Below are 21,166 nucleotides of genomic sequence, written 5' to 3'. Positions count from 1 at the left end.
CTGTAAACTTCTGTGGTTGCTCCCTAATCCACTTTTTGGACGTGATTTGATGCAGAAGGTGATGCTTTGCTTTTATTTGATCTCAAGATTGTAAATCTACAGGGGAAGAAAGAACTTTTGCTAGGTATGTGGTTTGGCAAATGTGGAGACCCACTAAAGCCACTTTTGGAGCAATTCCTGCACTCCAGGCCTGACTCTGATCCTGCTGCCCACCAGCCCCTGGAGGCACTTTCTGCAAGACTAGGGACTTGGTGGTTGTCATTGTGACAGCATTTATTCAAAATACTGAGCAAGTAAAGGATTTGCTATGGAGGTGTAAGGAGGAGTAGGAGAGAGCTAAATGGGGGATGTGGAAAGATGAAAGGGTCTTACATTGACCTGCAGAGAGGTATTGTATGGGAGCAAGTGTGGTAGGAGATGGTGGGGGACTGCACTGCAAAAGAGATGTGATGATGAACAAAGTGACCTGGTGCTTTTAAGGTGGAAAGTTTGGGTTTGTCGTGTGAAGAGAGCTGCTGCTCACCCTGAATGGATGTTCATGGCATCAGGAAGCAGAGCACCAGGGGATGGAGGAAGGGCAGACAGGTCATTCTGGGCTCAAAGGCGCCTGGATGCGACTGGGACAAAAGTCTTGTGATGGAGAGAGGCTCAAAAGCAGCTCTGTTATGGATGTGCTGCTGCTCTGCGGGCACCTCTGGCTGCTGGGGAGAGGGCTGGCGGCTGGCTCCAGCACCCGGCACCGGTCAGATGACTGGGGAGCCACAACAGCTGAGAGCTGCCCTCACCGAGACGTGACTTCTCCATGAATGGCACATTCAGATGGGACAGCCAAGTGCCACTGACAGCCCTGGTTTGCTGGAGAGGCGGGGAGCGGGCATCGGGAAGGATGCAGTGCTGTGCAGCTGGTGCAGACACTACCGGGGCTGGCAGCAGCCCTGGCCTCAGTGCAGGGGTGGCAGCAGAAATCAGTGCCTTCCAAGAAGGGGCCACGTGCAGTGTGGTCACCTCCTAAAACAAAAGGCCAAGTCAGCAGCTTCTGAGAGATGGATGGCAATGAGACCGTCAGAACAATAAGGGCATTTGTCTTTTCAGCACATGTTATATCCCCGTAGGCAAGATAAAAATGCATGTATTCAGCCAGGTTTTTATTACTGACCTTATCTTCAACAGTGGAGCTGATTGTGGAGAAGTTATTGTATAGTTTATGTCAGTATTTTTTCTCTTAAGTCTGCAGTGAACTCCTCCCAGGGTTTTGAAAGGAAGTTGGGCAGACAGCACTGTGCTTGTGGACAACCTGTTTGGATCAATAATCACCTCCTTTGCACTTGAGTAGAGGTTTTCAGCAGCAAAGGATGGCTCCTCTGCTCTGAGGAGGCTGAGGACGATGGGCCACGCTGGTCCCCATGCAGCCTGAGCTGCTGGACCTCATGCAGTGACAGCTCTGCTACCACCCTGGTTCCTCCCAAACCTTCCCCCTTCCTCTTACCTTTGAGAATCAGCTTCGGGAAAAAATTTTCTCTAGGCGAAGGCTAAAAAGTGCATTTCTCGGTCTGATGAGCAAGTGCTGTGCTGCCAGTGCCAAGGGGTATCCAGGCACCAGAGAGCTTTTCCTTTTATTGCTAAAATAGGTCACTCTCGCTGCTGGCAGAAAGAGATTTAAAGCAACTTCTTTTTCCAAAGCTGAGGGTGTGCAGAGCAGGGGTGGGGGCATCCCCTGTCTCCAGCCAAGCCACGAGAGTGGTGGCTGTGCTGCTTTGGTCACCTCAGGCTGGAAAGCTGGTCTGCCTGGCTTGTGGGCAGCACTGGTTGCAAGCCCAGCTGCAACCAGGGCTGCACCAAGGGGCTCAAGCAGCAGCTTATTGCACAAATTATTTGCTGGATGGTCTGAGGCCCTGGCAAGTTCCAAATTGGGATATGCTGCTCCATGCTGGCTGTGTGCTCCTGGAGGTGCAGGAAGCTCAAACTGCCACGTGCTTCCCAGCGGGATGGGGTGGCTCTGCAGTCCGAGGCTGTGTGGTTAAGTCTTGACACCGTGTTGGGCTGCTCTGGGACATGTGGGACATACCTGAGCAGCAGCTGTAAAAAAGTGCCCAGCTGTGGCTCTGTGTGCCACCAGTGCCCCAGTCTGTGGGGGGGGCACTAGCCCCCTGACATCACCCTTCACTTCCCCTGTGGTTAACAGGAGTTCACAGAACAGCCCACCAGCTGCTTACAAGCAGCAGGAACAGGCCAGGCATCCCCTTGTGAGATTAGATAAGGGACAGTTCATGAGAAGTGAAATAAATAGGGATGCTTTGGCATTGTTTTCTGCTCACTATTTGTACCATGCCATTATTAATTGGCCTTGTTGGGGCTTAACACTTGGGAATGTTTCAGCAGAAATAGCACATTGTTAAGAAATACAAATTATTTGCAATACAGCGCTGGGTGAGCTTGTAGTGAGCAGCCCTAATCCTTGGTGGAGGTAGCAGGGAGCTGGGATTTGCTCCTCAAAGTGGCATGTGCAGTACCCTGGCCTGTTTGCCTGCCTGTGAAAGGTGACAAGGACAGTGTGGGGCAGTGGCTTGTCACTGGGTGAGCTCTCCTGTGCCCAGGGCGCTCCGCAAGCGCGGTGCTGCCTGCACCGATGCCGTGATTCGAGGCGGCTGCGGTGCCAGTGGTGCCGCCCTCTGACAGGGAGCCAGCTCAGCTGGCGGATGTGGTGGCTGACCCCGGACTGCTCCTCCTTGGTGTCACGGCAAAACAAGAGCTGGTGGTTTTTAAGCGAAGCTGTCTTGCACCGAAACTCGTCAGGGAGCTCCCGGTTGCTTTCTCGGCGGTAAGCGACAAGGAGTGATCTCACGCTTTGGGCTGCTTGAGCTGTGCTGCAGGTCCTCATCTGGCTGCATTCTGGGTCTCCATGGGTTTGCTCCAGAGCTGTTTTCCAAGGAAGCCAGAAGCACTGGGCGTTTGTACTTGTATTTCTGCTAGTGGGAGGAAGAGAGGAGGAGCAGTTCGCCTTTCTGTTGCAAGACCAGCTCCAGGTTTCCTTTCTGCAGGCCTCATGTCTCTGGGGTCTTCTCCTCCGGGGCTAATTCTTGGAGCTGTGGGAAGGCCATCTGGATGGAGCAGTCAGTAGCTGCCTTGTCTGTATGGATGTGCTCAGTGCTGGACCTGGGAGAGCAGGGTCCAAGCCGCTGTTGGCTGTGGCATAGCATTGTCTGGCGCTGTGTGCTGTGGGTCAGTGCCTGGGGGTGCTTCCAGCGTTGCTCTCAGACCTCCCTTTCTTCCTCCTCGTTGGAGATCAGGCAGCAGGGACCCGGGCAGCTGCAGGCGGGGGAAGGAGAAATGAAGCGCACCAGCAAGTGCACGTGTCCGAAACAGAAAGCGAGAGAGGCAGAGCGGCTGCACGGCTGCAGTTGTTGGCTTAGTGTGTGGGTTATCCCGAGGTCGGGGACAACACAGAAGATTTTGCTGGAGACTTTATGGTATGTGAGGCAGCAGGGTGAAAGCTTTTAAAAAAATTTTAAAAGCGTGGGGGGAAAGCTGCTTTTTTTCCTTCCATGGGGCTAGAGAGCTTTTCTGTAATACTGCATTCAAGCTCCTGGCTTTAGGGCAGTTTGATTAGCAAATCTAAATGAGCCTGATAGACTCAGGTTATTTAGGGTCAGAGGATTTACCAGGAAGGGTATGGAAACACTGCTCTTGGCACTCCCAAATCAAATAATAACACAAAAAGACCTTGAGACTGCAGGTGCTTTCCCTGTCTTCCCCTCCCAGCACCCCATGCAGGGTCAGGGTGGATGTGTCCAGCCTTCCTGGCTGGCAGCAAAGAACATTTTCGGCCATTCAGGGTGGGTCCAAGTACCTCTTCAGTCTGCTGTGTGAAGAAGTGTGTTTAGAGAGACCGCTTTTGGGTCTTTAGCATTTGATTTATCTAAATGTTGACCTAGTGCTGGCTTGCTCTGCCGATGTAGTTTATGGCACTGTGGCACTCTTGGTGTCTGTCTGTCCTCAGCAGTGCTGCTAGTGCTGGCCTCCTCCCCCAAATCTGTTGATATGCCAGAGCCCCTGAATACCCATGGTCTTAATGCTTCTTTCATTTCTGTGTCATGACATTTACTGAATTTATGAAATCCTGCAAAGCTTCCCAAAGTACATCCATGTGGGAGCACCTGAACCACAAGGAACCATGGGAAGGTTGGTGTAGAAGGAAGAAAGTCCCATCTCAAGGCAGTGGGAGATTTGACAGCCCTGGAGAAGGTGCTCTGACACATCAGCACATTTGTGGGGTGGGAGGAGGGTTTGCAGAGGGCAGGAAGAGATGCAAAGAGAGGGAGAGGAAAAAATAGAATTGAGCAAAACCCAGCAAAACAATGGAGAGGAAAAGGAGCAACATGTAGCTTGGGGTTGCAGAGTTCCTTTATTTCAGGTGTTTTACATCTGCCCTTGAGCAGGTGCCAAGGCCGTGCTAGAAATTTGAGGTCAGGACAGGGCTAAATCACATTAGTGTGCTTTGGTGGTGGGGAATTCGGGTGGCATGCACTGGACTCTACTCCTGTGTCTATGCCAGTGTGTGGAAGGTGCAGCTGTGCTGGCAGCCAAGTGCCTCCCCAGCAGGCATTTTTAAAATTCTGGTAAACAAAATTGAAGCCTCTTCTGAATCATTGAATCGTTCAGGTTGGAAAATACCTATAGAATCGTCAAGTCCAACTGTTATCCCCATGCTGCCAAGTCCACCAGGCAGTTTGAAGGCGGTTCGTGAACCTTTCTGGCACTTGAGTTTGAAAAACACAGTCCCAGCCCACAGTGCAATTTACTGGAGGAGCTTTCTGAGCAATTAATCCACCTACGTCCTGCCAGGGCTCCCGTGGTGCCTCTGACAGTTCATCACAGGGCACAGAAATTTGTCAGTTTTAATCCTCCTTGCTAATTTTAAGGTGATGTTTTCTTCTTGTAAAACCCAGCGTGGATGTGAGCAACGTGGAGCAGGTCAGAGGGAGCTGGGCGATGTCTGGAAAAGCAGGAGCTGGTGCTCGCCGGCCTTGCCCTCCGTGGGGAAGCTGGAGAGGCACGTCTGCCATCCCAGTCCTGAGCTAATGTGCCAGTGTAACGAGCTTCCCATCACTTCAGGCCATGCCAGCGGGCTCTGAGCTCCACCAGCCATTTTCTGGTGGGGTTAGAGGAGGAAAAGGCAAAGCTCAGCTGAGTGTGGGCAGGGGGAAAAGGAAAAACAGATGGTTCTTGGGACATGCAAGAGCCTTTTTATTTTTTTTCTCAAGGGCACAGCCTTTGAGCTTCCCAGACGGGTAATTCTTGTTTTTACGCCCACAGAAGGTGACGGTCCTGATTTTGGGCCTATTGGTGTGTCTTCCCAGACACGATGTGTTTGTTTTGTAGGTGGATGTCAGGAGCTGCATCACTCTTCTATTTAATTCTTTATTTTTAATTTAAAACCAGGACAAGTGTGAATGTGGGGAAGGTTGTTGTAGGCAGGGATTCTGCTTTGGCTGGGGCTGTAAGAGCTGATGGGCTCCTTCACTCCAGATGTCTGCATCTGTCCCGTCTGTGGTTGGACCGATGGCATGTTCTGTCCTGCAGCCCCCCCATGGCCTCCTGCATGAATGGACTCTAGAGCTGAAGGAAAAGCAGCTACACGGGGTAGTGTCCTCCCTTAACACCTGGATTTACAGCAGAAGTGGAACATCCCTGTGAGGATGAGGAGGTGCTGTCCCACTCATACCTTATGTCACAAGAACCTGTCTGCAGACACCCCTTGTCCCAGAGGCTGAGCTCTGAGATGGCCAGGCTGGAGGGGCCAGCCAGGAGTTGGGACTGGCAGAGGCTCCTTTTTCCTCGTGATTCCCAAGGTTGATCAGAACAGAAAGGGAGCAGCACCACGCTATTGCCCGAGGATGGGAGAAATGAACTTGATTCCAAAAAGTGGCGCAGCTTTCTAGGCACAAGGAGAAGTGTTGGCCATCGGACACCACAATTCCCCTTCCTCCTCCCTTTGATATTTGCTCTTTTCAGCTTTTGTACAAGAGAGGCTGGATGTAGAGTAGGGGATCTGCTTTTCTTGGCTCCCCTGGGCCGAGTGCTTACAATTTCTGTTTTTCTTCCTGGCTTTCCAGAAAAGCCTCTATGTGAACATGTCATTTTACCCTCTGATGGTCAAAGATGCAGGGCCATGATATTCCCTTCTACTCCACAACTGGCTGGAGGGGAGTGTGACATGTAGTGCTGGGCTAATTCGTTCATTTCCAGCCTGGGAGGTGGGATCTCCCAGGCACAGGTTGTTGCTGTTTAAACTCCTGAATCCTTTCTTTGCCTGCCATGCACCTTGCTGGAGCAATTCCCCAGCTTCCCTAGTGCTGGAGCATGTTGATCTTCACTACATCTGATCTCATAATTCCTGTTGTAGCTGTTGGGGCTGAGACGCTCTGCCCACATCAGCTGCACACATGTGGTGTCTTATTTATTGATTTTTTTTTTCATCCTGAAATTTATTTTTTTCTTTTTGATGGAGTTGGAGCTTTCTTGTTTCAGTTGAGAACTGTTCAAAAATAGCCTCCCAGGAGGAATTGGTTCTTATAACATAAATGTATGTCAGTTTTTCCAGGGTATTCTGTGACAGGGCTTTCCATGCCATTGCTGAAGGTCTTAGTTAATTAGATGATTAGTCTGCTGGTCAAGTATCTATCTGCAAATAAAAAATAGCGGTTGAATGTAGCTGCTAAAATACTGTTGCTGGAATCAGTCTGTGGCACAGAGCAGGAGAGCTTCTTATTTAATTAAAATCAGGAACATACTGTACTGTACTCTCCAAGGGTCAAGGAACAAAAGGGACGTACACATAATAAGTAGCAAACTGTCCTTTCAAACCCCTTGAGCTCAGCCCAGGAGAGCTGTGTTTAAAGGCACACTCTCAGGATAACATTTGTGATTTCTCTTCTGTCTTTTCCCCCCCCTTTTTTCTTTCTCTGTGCTGCTGTGTGAATTATTGAAGCTGAAAACATCCTGTGACTTTTAGTTTTGTTTCTACCTGTTCTTCCTCTCAGATTTGCAATTGTCATCAGGACTGCTTGGATGCCAGAAACCCTTGTCTGGGTGCTCAGTAGCTGGGCTGGTATTACTGAGGTCCCTTCTCAGGAGCCAGCCTGCCCACAGCCATGTTGGACGGGGGGCTGAGCTACCATCCCGACAAAATATGGCTCTGGGAATTACTGGGAACCTTTTGGGAAAGGAAGAGCACTGAGCTTTGTGGCCCAGCGCCCAGTGCTTCAAAGGAGGAATATCTTCATGGGGTTTTTGAGTTGTCAGGGTTCTGTGTGTGCTTGGAAGTTCCCACCTGCCTAATGAGCTCTTCTGTGTTTGTTTCTGCAGGACGTTGCACTGTTGGAGTACCAGCATCATTCCAGGGATTTCGCTTCCCACCTCCCTCCGGGGTCTATCATGCAGCCACAGCGGCGGAGGCCGTCCCTGCTCTCCGAGTTCCAGCCGGGCAATGAAAGGTACTGGCTCCCCTCCTTCCCTGGGGAACCCCAGCTGCATCAGCCAGGATTTTGTGCACGGCTGTGGTGGGAGCAGGAGGGCTGTGAGGGACCTGGGCAGTGGGATGCTGTGTGTGGGTACTGACTGTGCTCAGGTTCTGCGCCGGTTCAGCTTCCTTGTGCTAATGAAAGTGGCACCTTTACCCTCTGGTTTCTTCTCTGGGACTGTCATGCATTTTAAAGAAGTCTTAAAAACACAAACAACAAAAAAACCCACTCTCCTCCCTACTGTGAAGTTTCACATTGCTGTGACTGGTCGCGTTGGCTTCTTCAGCATAGAAAATGAAGCCATGTGGTCAGGTGTGGTCTGTGGCTCCCAAGGCTGCAGGGAGGAGTGAGAAAAGCTCATTTCCACCCCCAGCTCTGCTTCCTCTGCTGCTGCTCTTCCTCCCTGCTTTCATTGTTTTTGTTTCTCTGTCTGCATTTCCCTCGCAACTTTCTCCAAGCTGCTTTTTTCCTGTCTGCTCCCCTCACGCCTCTGCCTGTGTCCCTGTTTGTTTTGTTTCCCGTTGTAGCCTCCTGTGGAAGGCTGGCAGTGTTTTTGGGTGCCAATCAGGCAAGCACTCTGTGGCTGAGAATGCTGTACATGCCTTAAGCACAGGAGCTGATCTCTTCTGAAGGATATCACTCTCATTCTCTGTTTCTACTCAAAATGCTGATCTCTCTTATGGTTTCTCTTTTGCATTTGATGCTTGGTTTTGGGAAAAAATGGCCTGGAAGTGAAATAAGAGCACTGGTACAGTAGTTTTATACAAAACATTTTTTTAATGCTTATTCCTTAGTCAGGCTAAGAACAAAACCAGTGCAGAGTCAGAGATTAATCTGTTTCTCTAAAATCATTGTTAGGAGAGAGGAGTAAGACCTCAGGGTGCTGCATGCATAATAGATACAGACAGGATCCTCTTTTTCTAGTGGGATGAGTTTGGCTCGGTGCTCAAAAACAAACCTGTGAGAATTTGGAGGCAAAAAGCAGCCTCCAAAGTAGGGTTTGTATCTGTCCTTCTGGATGTGCCCTTCTGGACTGTGCCTGTGGCACCTGTGTGTACAGAGGGTCACCTCACTTCTGATAACCAGTCATTTATTGTAACATGTTGCACTGCCTTGGCTCACTTTGGTTTCTCAGTGCTTTGATTTCTTAGCACAGAGTAACACGGTTAAGTTGGAATTGGGTCAGATTTAGCTAAATTTGGGGTAGATGGGTAAAGAGGAGCCAGCAACATGTTCCTTCTGCCTGTTTTTGTTTTTCACACTACTGATGGTTTGCAAAATGGAGAAGCAGTTCTGCTCTCCAGTAAAATGAAGGTTTCAAGGTCTGGATATGCTATTTAAAAAAATGTATCTTGGTTATTCCACATAACTAAAAAAACCCAGCAGCAAGCCTTGGTGTCTGCTGTACCACATGCCTGATCTGGTGTGGTCACCCAGGCATCTCCCTTTGGCCTGCAAATATTTCCAAGTTTTCAAGCTTCTTTTTGTGTTGGCAATCACATGAATGTGGTAAAAGTTAAGTGAGGTTGTCAGAACTAGATACACATCCACATGCTTATCATGGTACCTCACTTTCAACCTGAATGGTGATGCTCTGTCATGCTATAAAAAGAAATTTTTTTAACAGAATCAACTTACATTTCATCCCTTTTCCCCATAACATCTGAAATATTGCACTTTTGCAACAATTAGATAATAAAGCTAAAAATACCACCTCAGTTCAGTTGGGATCTTATGCCAGGATTCTGGGACACAGACTCATTAAAAAAAATTTTGGGGGCATCTGGGCATGTAGCGGGGCAGTCTTTGAAAAATTTAAAGAAATTTTCAATCCAGTGTTATTTGTTATTGAAGTAATTTGGATTGGGCACCATTGGGCTTGGGAGGTGTTAGTCTGTTTTGCAAAGGCAACTGCTGTTCCTCTGCATCTTTAAGCACCACACTCAAAGATCCATCCTTACGGGGCTTTGCTGTTCACCTTTGTGGTGTGAGGATCTGCTGTAACACGGTGCCTCCTGTGCTGTAAGTAGAGCCCTTTGGGTGATGGTCACTCACCTGAGGGTTCCAGGGCCAAGACCCTGGAGCTCCTGGAGCAGGTTGGGTTGGTCACTGGTGCCCTCCCAAAAAATAGCAGTGGCTCTGCCTGGCACAGAGCACAGCCTGGATGAGGGAGGGTGGCAGTGGCAGCCATCTCTGCAGCTGAGTCCCCTTGGCAGGCTCAGCACTTTGGCTTTGTTCCTGGGCTGGGATTGATGATTTCCAGCAGAGGCAGCTGGCTCTCGGTGTGAGGGGCTGGGAGGAGGGAGACCCAGGCAAACAACATCCACAACAGGGCATAGGTGGGCTAAGTAGAGAGAAGCACAGGGGTGTGCTGTGTTTGAAAGAAAGACCCTCACTGTGGTTCCCTGCCTGGCAGCCCACCTGGCACACAGTGGTGGTGGGCACCAGACAATCTTCCCCTTGTAGCAAGTGTTGGCGGAGGGGAACCCTTCCAATCCTCCGTGGCTTCAGGAGTTCAGAGGAAGCAGCCTGTCTGCTGTTGGTTGTGGTAGCTGATGCTCTTCCAGGATCACTCCCCTCCTTAAGGAAATCAACTTGGGAGTCTGGTGCAAGTGGGATATGGCAAACTGACAGCACTGGGGATCAAGCTCTGTGTGTATTCCTGGGTGGACATCCCTACCATCACTGTACCTCGTGCTGATCCAGAGCAGCGCCTGCAGCTGGAGAGCAGTTCAGAACCTCGTGCTGTTCAATCCCTGTTCCTCTGAGCCCACCTGCCTGGTGGGTGGCTGGTGTTTGCCCTCCTCTCATGGAAACCACAGGGATCCATGTGACTTTGACTTTGCCTTCACTTTGGGCAGATCTCTGAAGCTTCTGCATCTGTCTTTGCACGTGGTATTTGAGGCTTGACCCCATGGATGCTTTAAATCCCACAGAAATAATTTGGGCTTGCTTAGATGGTCTTCCTGCAGATTTGCAGGGTTTTGGTCTCTCCTGGCTGCAGTTTTGCTGCAGCCACCAGGATGCTGATTAGTTGTGATCCAGTGGAAAGGGAACAAGCAGTGAAGCATTTCAGCATGGGCACAGTGTGTTAAGCATGAGTCAGGTGTTGGGGCAAAAAGCTGTTGAGTGATAACTTGCAGGAAGGAATCAGATGCTGAGATACTCCTGCATTTTGGGGCTTCCTGAGCAAGAGGCTCATTAGGAAGTTACAGACTGCTCTTTCTCCATGTACGTCAGAATTGAGAGTCGTCATCACTCCTTGGTGGTTGGGCAAAGATTTGAACTCCCTGTGCAGCAATTCTGGCTTGGAAGAAGAAAGGAAAACCTGAACCAGTCTGAATCTGTTGCTATAGGGAAAGTTGGCTCTGTCTGTCTTTGCAGGGATGTGCTGCTTTCCATGATGGTTTTTTTTTGGTAGCAGGCTTTTTCTTGGAAGGATCCACAGACTTCCCCTTAGCTTGTTCGGTTGGCTGTGCCAACTGGACTGGAGGAGCGAGGAGAAGTATTTCAGGATCTGCTGTTGGTACAAGTCGTACCATGAATGCTTGCAGCGGAATGCCCTGGCAAGCTGACAAGGATTAGGGCTTTTTTTCCTCTTCTGTATATATTTTGGTCCTCAAAAGGAGTGAGGAAAAACTGGGTTGAGTGTTAAATGGCAGGTGCCAGTTGGGTGAGGGGTCTGAAAAATCAAGGAACTGGGTTTTTTTGATTTTTTTTCATGTGTTGGGATTTTAGAGCAAGATTTCATATTAACACAGGAATGCTGGGGTGCATAATGGCTTCTCTGGCAGAAAACGTGGCTGTAAATAAGTGGTATGTATGTTAACACAGTATATTCCACCCTTATCCAGAATGAGATGAGTCACTGTTTTATAGAGGATTATTTTCCCAGTTCAGGAGATCATGCTCTTCTTTTGGAGCCATTCGGCTTAGCAGGTGTGAGGAGTTTGAAGAGTTTACCCGGTGTTGATCTGTGGGATGACATTTTGGATACATTAAGCAGCTGCTGTGTTTCTGCAGCCATCTGAGATAGCCATGTGCAGTATGGCATGAGAGCAGGCTGGATCACTGTGCCTCTCGAATGGGATTAATCCTGAGGAGCCCAGGGAGCGGTGGGAAGCCAGGGCAGTGTGTGTGGCACTGGAAATCATGTGCAGCTCTTGGTCTTCATCTGTGCTGGGCCAAATGGCACCAACTGCTCCCGAGATAACAACACAACCAATTTGATTTTATTTATTGTCTTTAAGTTTCCATTTTTACAGGTGACCCTTTTCTCAGGAGCGAGCTGGAGTCCCCACAACCATTCACCTGCGTGTCTTTTAACACTGGAAATGGTGTTCCAGGAGCTGTGTATTTTTCCTCCTCATAACTGAACATGGGACAATAACATCTGGAGAGGGCAGATGCTGGTGTGTAGGCACTTGGTGACAAGCCTTGTCTTACAAGTACCCTCTGCTCCTGTGTGGGCTGTGGGCATGTCCATGGATGGGCACAGAGCATGACCAAGGCTCCACAGAGTTGATGCAGAGACACCAGGCTTCTTGGAATGGGCCAGTGTGCCCTGGCAGGGAGGTATGAGAGGAAATCTTGGCTTTGCCTTGGCTGGTATAAGGAGTAAAAGTCCACACAGCAACTTTCTTGTGTGTAGTCTTGAACCAGATTTATTTTGGGGAAGGAAAGGTGATCCTGCAGTGTATGCAGCAGACCTTGTGAAATTTTGGGATATCCCTGAAGCCATTAGTTCAGGAGTGCTCCAGCCACCCAGGACTGCCAAAAGGGCTTTCCTGACGGGCCCCAGTTTTGGATGCCTGGACAAAGCATGTGGGGGAGCTTTTGGAGAGAGACAAATATTCCTTTTCCTTCTCTTGAGTGAGGCAGTGCCATTGTGTTAAAGCTTCTGGTGGTCCCATCCATGAATAATTCAGGCTCTGTGTATGGGGATCTTCAATATGCAAGTTTTAAATCAAGCATCTGCTCTCATTTAAATTGCAGTTGGCTTGGAAGAAGGTGGCTGAGGGGTTGTGCAGGGCAGCTGAGACACCACTACCTGCCCTTGTGTGGGAATGCACAACCAGAGAGCATCCCGAGGATGCACATGGGCACCTGGCCAGACCTCACCAGGACCTGGGAGTCCTTGAGCTGAGCCACATGGTGAGCTAAGCATCCTGCTCGAGGCTGTCCCACACCTCTGACTTGGAAAGACTCAGCCCTGCTGCTGGCAGATGTTGCTGAGGGTATGGGAGCTCCATCTTCCCCACCCAGACATGCAGCTCTTCCCATCAAGTCATGATGGTTTTTCTCCCTTTCCACCTATCTAACAGGGGGAATATATCAGTTTTTCTAGGTGCCTGGTGGCAGGTTTGCTCCTACAAACCCTCCAGTTTCTCTCTTTAACAGGTTCTGATTTGCCTACTGTCCCACTCTGGCTCTCATTATCTGTGAAGGGCTTGTTGAAACCTCTGACAAATCCTGGTGTTGGTGTAGTGGACTGATGACAAGATGGAGTCAGATTACAAGATGGAATCTGCTTCGCCATTGTTAAAAAGCCTTGATGCCACAGCTGGGCTGCTGCAGGAGCCGAGCTACTTGCAAAAGCTCCAGAAGGCACCCAGCAAGGCAGCAGGGGCAAGCAGAGGAGCAGAAAGGACAAAAAGTTGTTACAGTCAAAAAATGGGTGAAGGACTTTCCCAAATGAGGTGTGCCAGGCAGATCGTGCTTGGAGACTGGGGAACCAGCCAGTGGATGCTCAGGGCCCATCTTGGTACCAGATGATCTTTGCTGGGTACTGGTGAACTGGCCAATGGGCCTCCAGGGTATTTAGGGCCATGCCCGGGGACTGCTGGGGGGCTGTTTTAGAACACTGCTGTGGGAGCTGCTGCCCCTCTGTTACCCTGCTGGTTATCCTGCCTCTGAGGATACAAGGCGACCAGGGAAGAAGCCCAGCAGAGACCTACCAGCTTGCAAGCCAGCAGCACTTCATGGTGGTGGTAACTCCTGTCCTGTGCTTTTAACAGTTACCCTTAGCTTTTCCCACTTTTCCATCTTCCTTCTTTTTCTCTGCTCTTTTGGGTTACAAAATAAAGTTGAATTATCATTTGGGGATCCAGCATCTGGCCTTGTTTGTGCCTTAATCTCGCTTATGGGAATGGTTTTAGAACCTGGTCCCCCTCTGCACCTAAGAGGATTGGAGCAGTTGGCTATAAATAATTCACTTCAACACCAGTGGTTTTATGTATTACTCTCTCTCAAAAGCATTTTATTGTCTGTCTGTACCTGTGGGGGTTGGATACTCTTTTTAGAACTTATTTTTGGAGACAATTTCCCACCAAACCATCTCAGCCAGGGGAAATAAACAGCCTCAGCAAGGCCATCACTTGTCTTGGTTCCAGTTCCAAAAGACAGAGTGAGTTTTCCAGCCTGATTATGTTGTTTGGCCCTGTGGTACCTAGGGAACAGTATTTGCAGATGGGAGCAATTCTTAATGTGCCCTTGCTGGGAAGTTGGTGAGGGCTGACTCAAAGTCACTGCTGTTTTGAGCCCTCAGTGCAGGAGGTATGGCTGTGGGAAGTCAGGCTGGATCTTCTGGATGTTGCAGAACAGCAGCCACCTTCTGCTGCTCAGCTCATGGAGAAAGAGGAAAGTTTTTGAAGAGCAGGGGAGAGTTGTGCTGCTCTGAAGAGCTGATCAGTGGGTTGGGGTGGGAGAGTCTTCTTTTGCCTCCTGAAAAGTTTGTACTTGCCTGTTTCCCAGTGATTTGGCTTCAGGAAAGTAAAGATAAAGGTAAAATCCATTTAGATGTCATCAGGCCTGCTCTTAGAAGTTCCAGGGGCAGCTCAGGATACCTCGTTTGATTCTCTCTCCACAGAGAGATGCTCTCAGCTTAATGATTGGACTTGATGATTTTAGAGGTCTTTTCCAACCTGAAGGATTCTATGATTCCTTGATACTCAGCTAGGAGACAATCCCTGTTTTCAGCCCATCTCATGCTCAGCTGGCTGTGGTGTAGGTATAACATAGCAGGAGATATTTTCCTAGGTCCCAGTGACTGACACGTGCTGGAGCAAGCTGCAGGTGCCCCACGTTGCTGCAGGATTTGATCTGCTCATTCCTTCCTTACATCCTGTGTGAGTCTGCTGAGGAATCGGCCGGTGAATGAGTAACACAGCTGCAGCTGGGAGGGAGCGATGCATTTATCAGATTGGTAATGAACCAGAGGTCTAATCTTGGGTTATCTTGTTCTTCTGGACTCGGACCTGCCCCGAGCAGAGCTCTGTGTGGGTGGCTGGAAGTCGGGCAAACCCTGGGCACCCAGCTTTGTGTGTCAGCAGATCTCACACCGCTCCACTTCCCCGAAGTAGTTTGGCGTTTGTGGCGAAGGGCTCAGGTGAAGACTAACCTGCCCCACTTCATAATTAACACTGGCATTTGCTTTACTTCATTTAATTATGCATAACTCACATGCAATTAAAAATACTTTTTCCCTTCAGCAAATTAGGAATCTCTGGAATAAACCAGCCAGGTGGGAACTATTTGGAAAATGCAGCGAACACCGAACTCAGTGTAGTGGGAGGGTTTTTCAGGCAGGGTTATTTTTGTGCTGACAGCAACGTCATCGCTGTATAAAAGTCTGTTCTAAAGAGCTCGCTGCAGGTGTGGATGTGAAGAGTGAAAGGTGTGAAGGCTTCGAGCAAGAGCATTTGTGTTTGCAGCTAGGACAGGCTGAGTGGGTCATGTTGGGCAAAGCAATCTTGGGAGCGGCTGGAAATTCCAGTGGATAAAGTTAATAGCAGTTCCAATGGATGTGGAAATGGAAATAAAATAGCACCCTATAACATTGCAGCTGCTTTCCCTGGCGTGGCCCCTGCCTCGCTGTGAGTAACTGCCTTTGTAAAGCTGAGTGGTGCTCTTATCTTTAAAATCCATGTTTTTTTCTGAGCATAGCAGTTGTGTCAGGTTCTTGACAACTGCAGAGGTCTCGGACACGTCCTGTGTCAATTAGCAGCTTCTTGGTAATAGGACCTTAAAAAAAAAGAGGGAAGAAGTGAAAATAAATCTCATTTTTAATTGCCTCAGTACAGCAGAGCCTTGGGTGTTGGAATATTTTAGCACCTGCCCAGCTCAACAGTTGCTTATTGTTCCCGGTTTTTGCGGCGGAGCCTGAAATGCTGGCGCGCAGCTGCAGGCGGGCAGGGATCGCACGAGGGGTTGGGACCAGCCAGCAGGAAACCTGAGAGGTGCCAGGAGAGATTTCTGGGCTTGCTGAGAAAAGTTGAGGATCAGTCAGCGTGAAAGTGTTTGCAGGTGAAAGGAGCTGTGCTTCAGTGCCAGATTTCAGGCTGCTCGGCTCTGAAAAGTTTGTTGTGTGAGCTGTGCATTCACAGTCTCGTAGGCTGGATCACCAAAGGCAGTGCTGGAGCCTCCCAGTTCTTCCAGCTCCTTTTTGCTGGGGAGGAGGAAGAGGATGAGCCAGATTCTGTTTCTGTGTGTCAGCAGCAAAGGTGCTGCCCAATGCCAATGTCAAACCCTCCGCAGCAGAGCTTGGCGTGCACATGCTTTGTGCCTGCTGTTGATGTTTAAATTAAAAAATAAAACCCCTCAACTTTAACTTGATAAACTGGAGCTGGGTTGAGTTGGCCATGCTGCTATAGGGGAGGGCAGAGGGCTGTGCTCAGGATGTCCCTGAGAAGGTGGATTTCTCCAGGGTTCCTCCTCTCCCTGGATGTGATCCAGAGTGGTTATGGCCACTGGCTTCAGAGGGCTCTGTGTCCTTCCCTTTTTGCCATCCTCTCTATTTAATGTCAGCAGTTTGTGGGTGGGAGCCAAATGATGCATGAGAACCCCTGTTTTTATTCTTGATCTTGACAAAAACACATCCCCTTTCTCTGTCCCCTTCGAGCAGCTCCAAAGGCTGTTTAGTTTGTTGGTGTTTGGTAACTGAGGAGTACACTTCACCACCAGCTCAGGAGAACTTCAACAATTTTGTTTAAGAGGAAAAGAAAAAAATCCATGTTTTTTCACAAGCTTTAAATCCCCTGTGCTTTGTTTTATTTTTATTTTTTTAAGACACATTTCTACCTGAAGTGTTAAAAACACACCCTTGGAGCTGCTGCAGCAAAGCTGATCCTGGGGCATAGTAAAAGGTTTAATGTATTTTTTTAGGATCCCTTTACAATTCCCACAAGAGAATCCTGCTAAGGAAAACAGAGCTACAAAGAAAGTTTTACATTTGTTTAAAAAAAACAAAACCAAGCCCACTCTCCAGGTATTACCAACTGCATCATATTTAATGGGTGGAAGATACTTGAGCCCGATGTGACTTGTCAGTGCAGTTGCTATCACTGGATAATGTGCCTTTGCAGCCTGCCAGGTCTGTGTCAGAGACGTGCAACTACATGTGGCTGCTTTCTTTCCTCCCCCATCCTAGAAAAATAAATCCCCACTGTCTAGCCATGGAGGAGTAGGCATTTTTTCCCCAACATATAATCTTTGGTATTCCTATGGAAGATGCTAAAAATAGACAGTGGTGCAGGTACCAGAAGGGAGCTCTGCCTCATCTTGGAGGCACAGGGGGACTTATGGGCCACATTTGGGGATTTTCCAAGCTTTGGCTCTTTCTGGACAGCCTGGCATGTGTGGCATGACGGGGAAGGCTCAAACCTGCAGCCTAGTTCACTTTGCCCTGGTATAGGGACAACCCCACCACATGTGGTTGGACAGGAAAGGGCCGTGAGGCCTTCCAGGTGACATGGTGGCAGTGCTGAGGAGGGGGACAGCAGGGTGGCCTGCTGGGCTTGGGGGATGGCAGTGATCCTGCTCCAGGAGATGCACCGTGCCCAGCAGCTGAGCTAAGAGTCTGTGCCTGAGATGTCTCAGTCCAGGGCCATCTGTCCTCCCCCCATGGATCCTTTTGGAAAATGGGCAGATGTTGAGCCTTGTCTTCTTAGAGTGGTTTGTGATTGCAGAGCAGGGGAAAGCAGGGGTGGTTTGCTTTCTAAAGCCTCCTTTCCCTTTGTCCACAGATCTCAGGAGCTGCACCTGAGAACTGAGGCGCATTCCTATCTCTCTGACCTGACCAAGCCATCAGACTTGGAGTTCATTGAAACCAAGAGGCCACGCCTGGACCTGCTGCAGGATCCCCTGATGCGGCACTCGCCTCTCCTGAACCAGAGCCAGCAGGGAGGGACAGAAGATCTCTCAAAGGTAAGGGACCAATGGCCTGGCTGCCAGCTGGGTGTGGGGTCTGGGTTTTGGGGTCCCCTTGGCTTGTGTAGAGCTGCCTTTGAGCTGCTGCTGAACGCAGTGTAGATGGTGGTTCCCGATGCACTGAGCAGTGGTTGGTGGTATTGGATAATATTCCCTGAGATGGGGTGACCACTTAAGGAAAGCAGAAGCATATCAGTTTTCCTCATAACTGTTACAGTCATAGGCCTTTTTTTACTAGGCTATTAGATGCACCAGAACAATTTGGAAGCTCCTGTAGGCTGAATTAAGGATGGCCACGTCTGGCTTTTCTGGATACTCTGCCTTGATTTGATTTTTACTTGACATTTCTCATTTATCACATCTCTTTATTTAATATCAGTGTTTGAAGGGCTGGAATAGGTTTCTGGTGATTCTTTAATATAATCTTCCCCAGGAAAGCCTCCCTAGTCCCAGTCTCATTTAACAAAGCAAATCATTTACTTACGATCGTCCCCTCTGCACATGGAATAAATGTTGCAAAGAGAAATCCCTTGCTTGTGTGCCTGTTTGGATTTACTTTCATGCTCTGTTGGGGTAAATTGTATTTGATTTTACCTTGGGTTTGGACATGCTCCTGGTTGGCAGGAGAGTCGTGCTGGATAAATGTGCTGGGGTCAGCTCTCTTGGTGCCAGTGCTGAGGGTTAGTGCAGCTGCAGGCTGGGCTTGGGAACTGCCTGAGCCTGCAATGAAATGAAAGGGAAGTTGCATCCGTACCCAGGGTGATGGGGATGGTTTTCTGTATCCCTGTGGGAGCTGACTGAAATAATATACAGGCAAGAAAGCCCTTCCTTGGAAATGCCAGGATATGTAGACATCTCTTATCCATAAGGAACTGGTGGGCTTTACCTGAGATCCCTCTGAACTATCTTTAATGAGAAGGATATTTAACTTTGGAATAGTTCAGATGCCAAGGGAGGCCTGAAGGCTCTGAAGAGTATTGTGCCCTTGGGGGATGTTGGTTGAGTGGCTGATGGGAAAAATACACGGTTGTCCCCGAAACAAAAAATACCCCTCTCCAAAGATGTGAGGAAACCAGGATGACTTTTCTGTCTGCACATTATTCTCACCAGCAGTTCTGTTTTACCTCTCACCAGAAAGCCACAGATCATCTAAGCTATTTGTTTCTAATAGGCAAGGCTGCTCTTGAGGCATTAGTTGGTGAGTTTAGGAGCTGCATTTTCTTCTTGGTTTATGACACATTTCCAAGAATTACATGGATTTTATGGGGCTTAAAACATTTGTTAATGAAAGAGGAAGAGAGAGAGAGCTGAGATACAATTCAGCAAGACAAGATTATACTTTTAGTGGAGCCATTTGTAATTTTAGAGTCTGAAAAGGAAGAAGAAAATGTGGTGTCTTTGACTGGTGAGAGCCTGACTGGAGCTGGGATTAGTTGCTCTAAACTAGCAGGAGCTGTTTCCAGAATGGGTTTGATGGAGCTCACTGCAAGACTGGATGATCTCAGTGCTGTTCCAGTGGGGTTGGGAGCAGAAGGCAAGTCTGGGGCACGCAGTATATCTGCCTTTGCAGCTTGGGAAATTGGGTTAGTAGCAATCTTTTGGCATTAGTTGTTCTCAGACTAGCGTATAAACTGGTGGACATTAAGGTCATGGACAAGCTCCTGTAGCTGATGTGTGCATCACTGTGAGGCTCAGCATGGTGGAGGAGCTGTTCTGGGTGCGCTGGTCCAGGGGAAATGCAAAGAGCTGAGGCTGATCTTTGGCCACAGCTCTGGACACTTGCAGATCTGGGCTGCTGACACAGATCTCAGATCTATGCTAAGCCAACAACTGCACAATTCAGCCCTGGGCTCTGACGGTGTAACCCACCGCCTGGGACAGATGCTAAAGACCTTCCCCAGAGGCTCTGTGCTGAGTGAGACATGTCCTGGAGTGGTGGCACACGTGTGTTGGCAGGATGCGTGTCCCAGAGCAGTGGCAAAAACATGGTGGTAGGACGTGTGTCCCAGCGACCAGAGCTGGAGAGAGGTGTTTGCTGTTCTCTCTGTCCTGCTGACTCAGTGCCTGATGAAGTCACTCAATACTTTATCTAGGGCAGTTTTGCCAAGCGGGTGAGCTCCTTGGGTGAAACGCACCATGTGAGCCCAGTATTGCTAAACACGCTGCTGGTCGTTTAGATGGAGTATCCTAGGAGTTGTTCCCTTACTCCTTACCCCATTCCACGCTGGTGCAGTTACTGCGTGGGGAGGAGCTCAGTTTACTCATTGGAGTAACAGTGCTAGGACGATTTTTCATGGTGATTTTACAGATTGAGCTAATTTTTACACAGTAAGAGCTCCACAAAGCCCTCAACAAAAAGGGTAGGGGTTTGGTTACACACTCTGGGCGCCAGCCTGACTGTCCCAGGGGATGTAACTGTAATGGATGTTGCTCCCGGGCAGTGGATACGTGTTGGTCTCTGCCGGTTTCAGGGCAGTGGTGGGGATGAGATGCAGAATCGAGTCTGTGGTGGGGTATGAGTTTAGCATACCCCCAGTAACCACTGATAACTGGATTCACCAACCTTCAGCCGAGGGTAGAGAAGTCAACGTCATTCCTGCACATTTCCAAGGCCTTTGACACATAATCTGTGCTCCAAACACAGATAGAAAAATTGATGTGGTAAATGCTTGTAGCAGGTTCCAGAGCTTTTTCGCTGAAGAGAAGTGGATCTCTCGTGTCTTTTTTTCCTCATCTACCTCTCCCAAACACGGGGTGAGCTGCACCCCTTAACCCTGCTCAGGATCACTGCAGCCTCACTCCAAGTAAGGCTTAGTCTGTAAGGAGAAGGTAATGTCTTCTCTTGGATCAGCACACTCTAGCTGGAGAAAGCAGACGTGCTTTTGGGCACCATGCCTTTCAAAAGCAGCAGCTTTAAGCTAAATCTCACTTGGTCCAGTAAAAGATATTACCTTTCCTTAAGAACCTCACATTGCTCATATCCTCAAACACTGGTGTTTCTTTTCAAGCCAGGGAACAGAAGGTTGTTTTCTTGCCTGCTTTCCCCGACTTGAGCATCTTTTTCCCAGCAAGAGGGATGTTGCTGCAGTATTGTGGTCCTGGGATCCTGCTGCTGGATGTGGCCAGGAGGGCTCTGGTGAGCTCAGTCTGCTGGGGAGAAATGAAATCTCCCCATGCACTCTGTGCCAGCCAGGGCTGACACTGCTCCTGGGAAGGTGCTCCCTTGAGCTGGCTGACAATAACCAGACAGTTAAAGCAGGGCTGTTTTTTCAATCATTGCAAACCTGGATGTGGGATTCATTGGAAAAGCTGCCGTTGATGTGGCTTTGCCAGGTGTGCTCTTGGCAGAGATGCGGGAGCTTGTTCCCAGGACCCTTGGTGGCTTCTGCTTTCTTTCTTTCCGATAAAGTCACGGACCTCCATCACGTAGCAGCAGCCAG

General features: G+C 49.1%; 1 protein-coding gene across 12 annotated transcripts in view; it reads left to right on the top strand.

The window, feature by feature from the left end:
- The window catches only part of NCOR2 (nuclear receptor corepressor 2), a 238,186-nt gene that overhangs the window by 78,044 nt on the left and 138,976 nt on the right, over positions 1–21,166 (top strand). For all 12 annotated transcript variants that reach the window (XM_032705362.1, XM_032705361.1, XM_032705360.1 and 9 more), the window contains 2 exons: positions 7,366–7,493; positions 17,543–17,723. In XM_032705362.1, coding sequence (XP_032561253.1) covers positions 7,366–7,493; positions 17,543–17,723 — 309 coding nt within the window. The remainder of the gene's footprint in view (positions 1–7,365; positions 7,494–17,542; positions 17,724–21,166) is intronic.

Source organism: Chiroxiphia lanceolata, chromosome 18 (assembly GCF_009829145.1).
Source record: "Chiroxiphia lanceolata isolate bChiLan1 chromosome 18, bChiLan1.pri, whole genome shotgun sequence".
NCBI lineage: Eukaryota > Metazoa > Chordata > Aves > Passeriformes > Pipridae > Chiroxiphia > Chiroxiphia lanceolata.
Note: the sequence above shows the minus strand (reverse complement) of the source record. Positions and strands in the feature narration are given on the sequence as shown.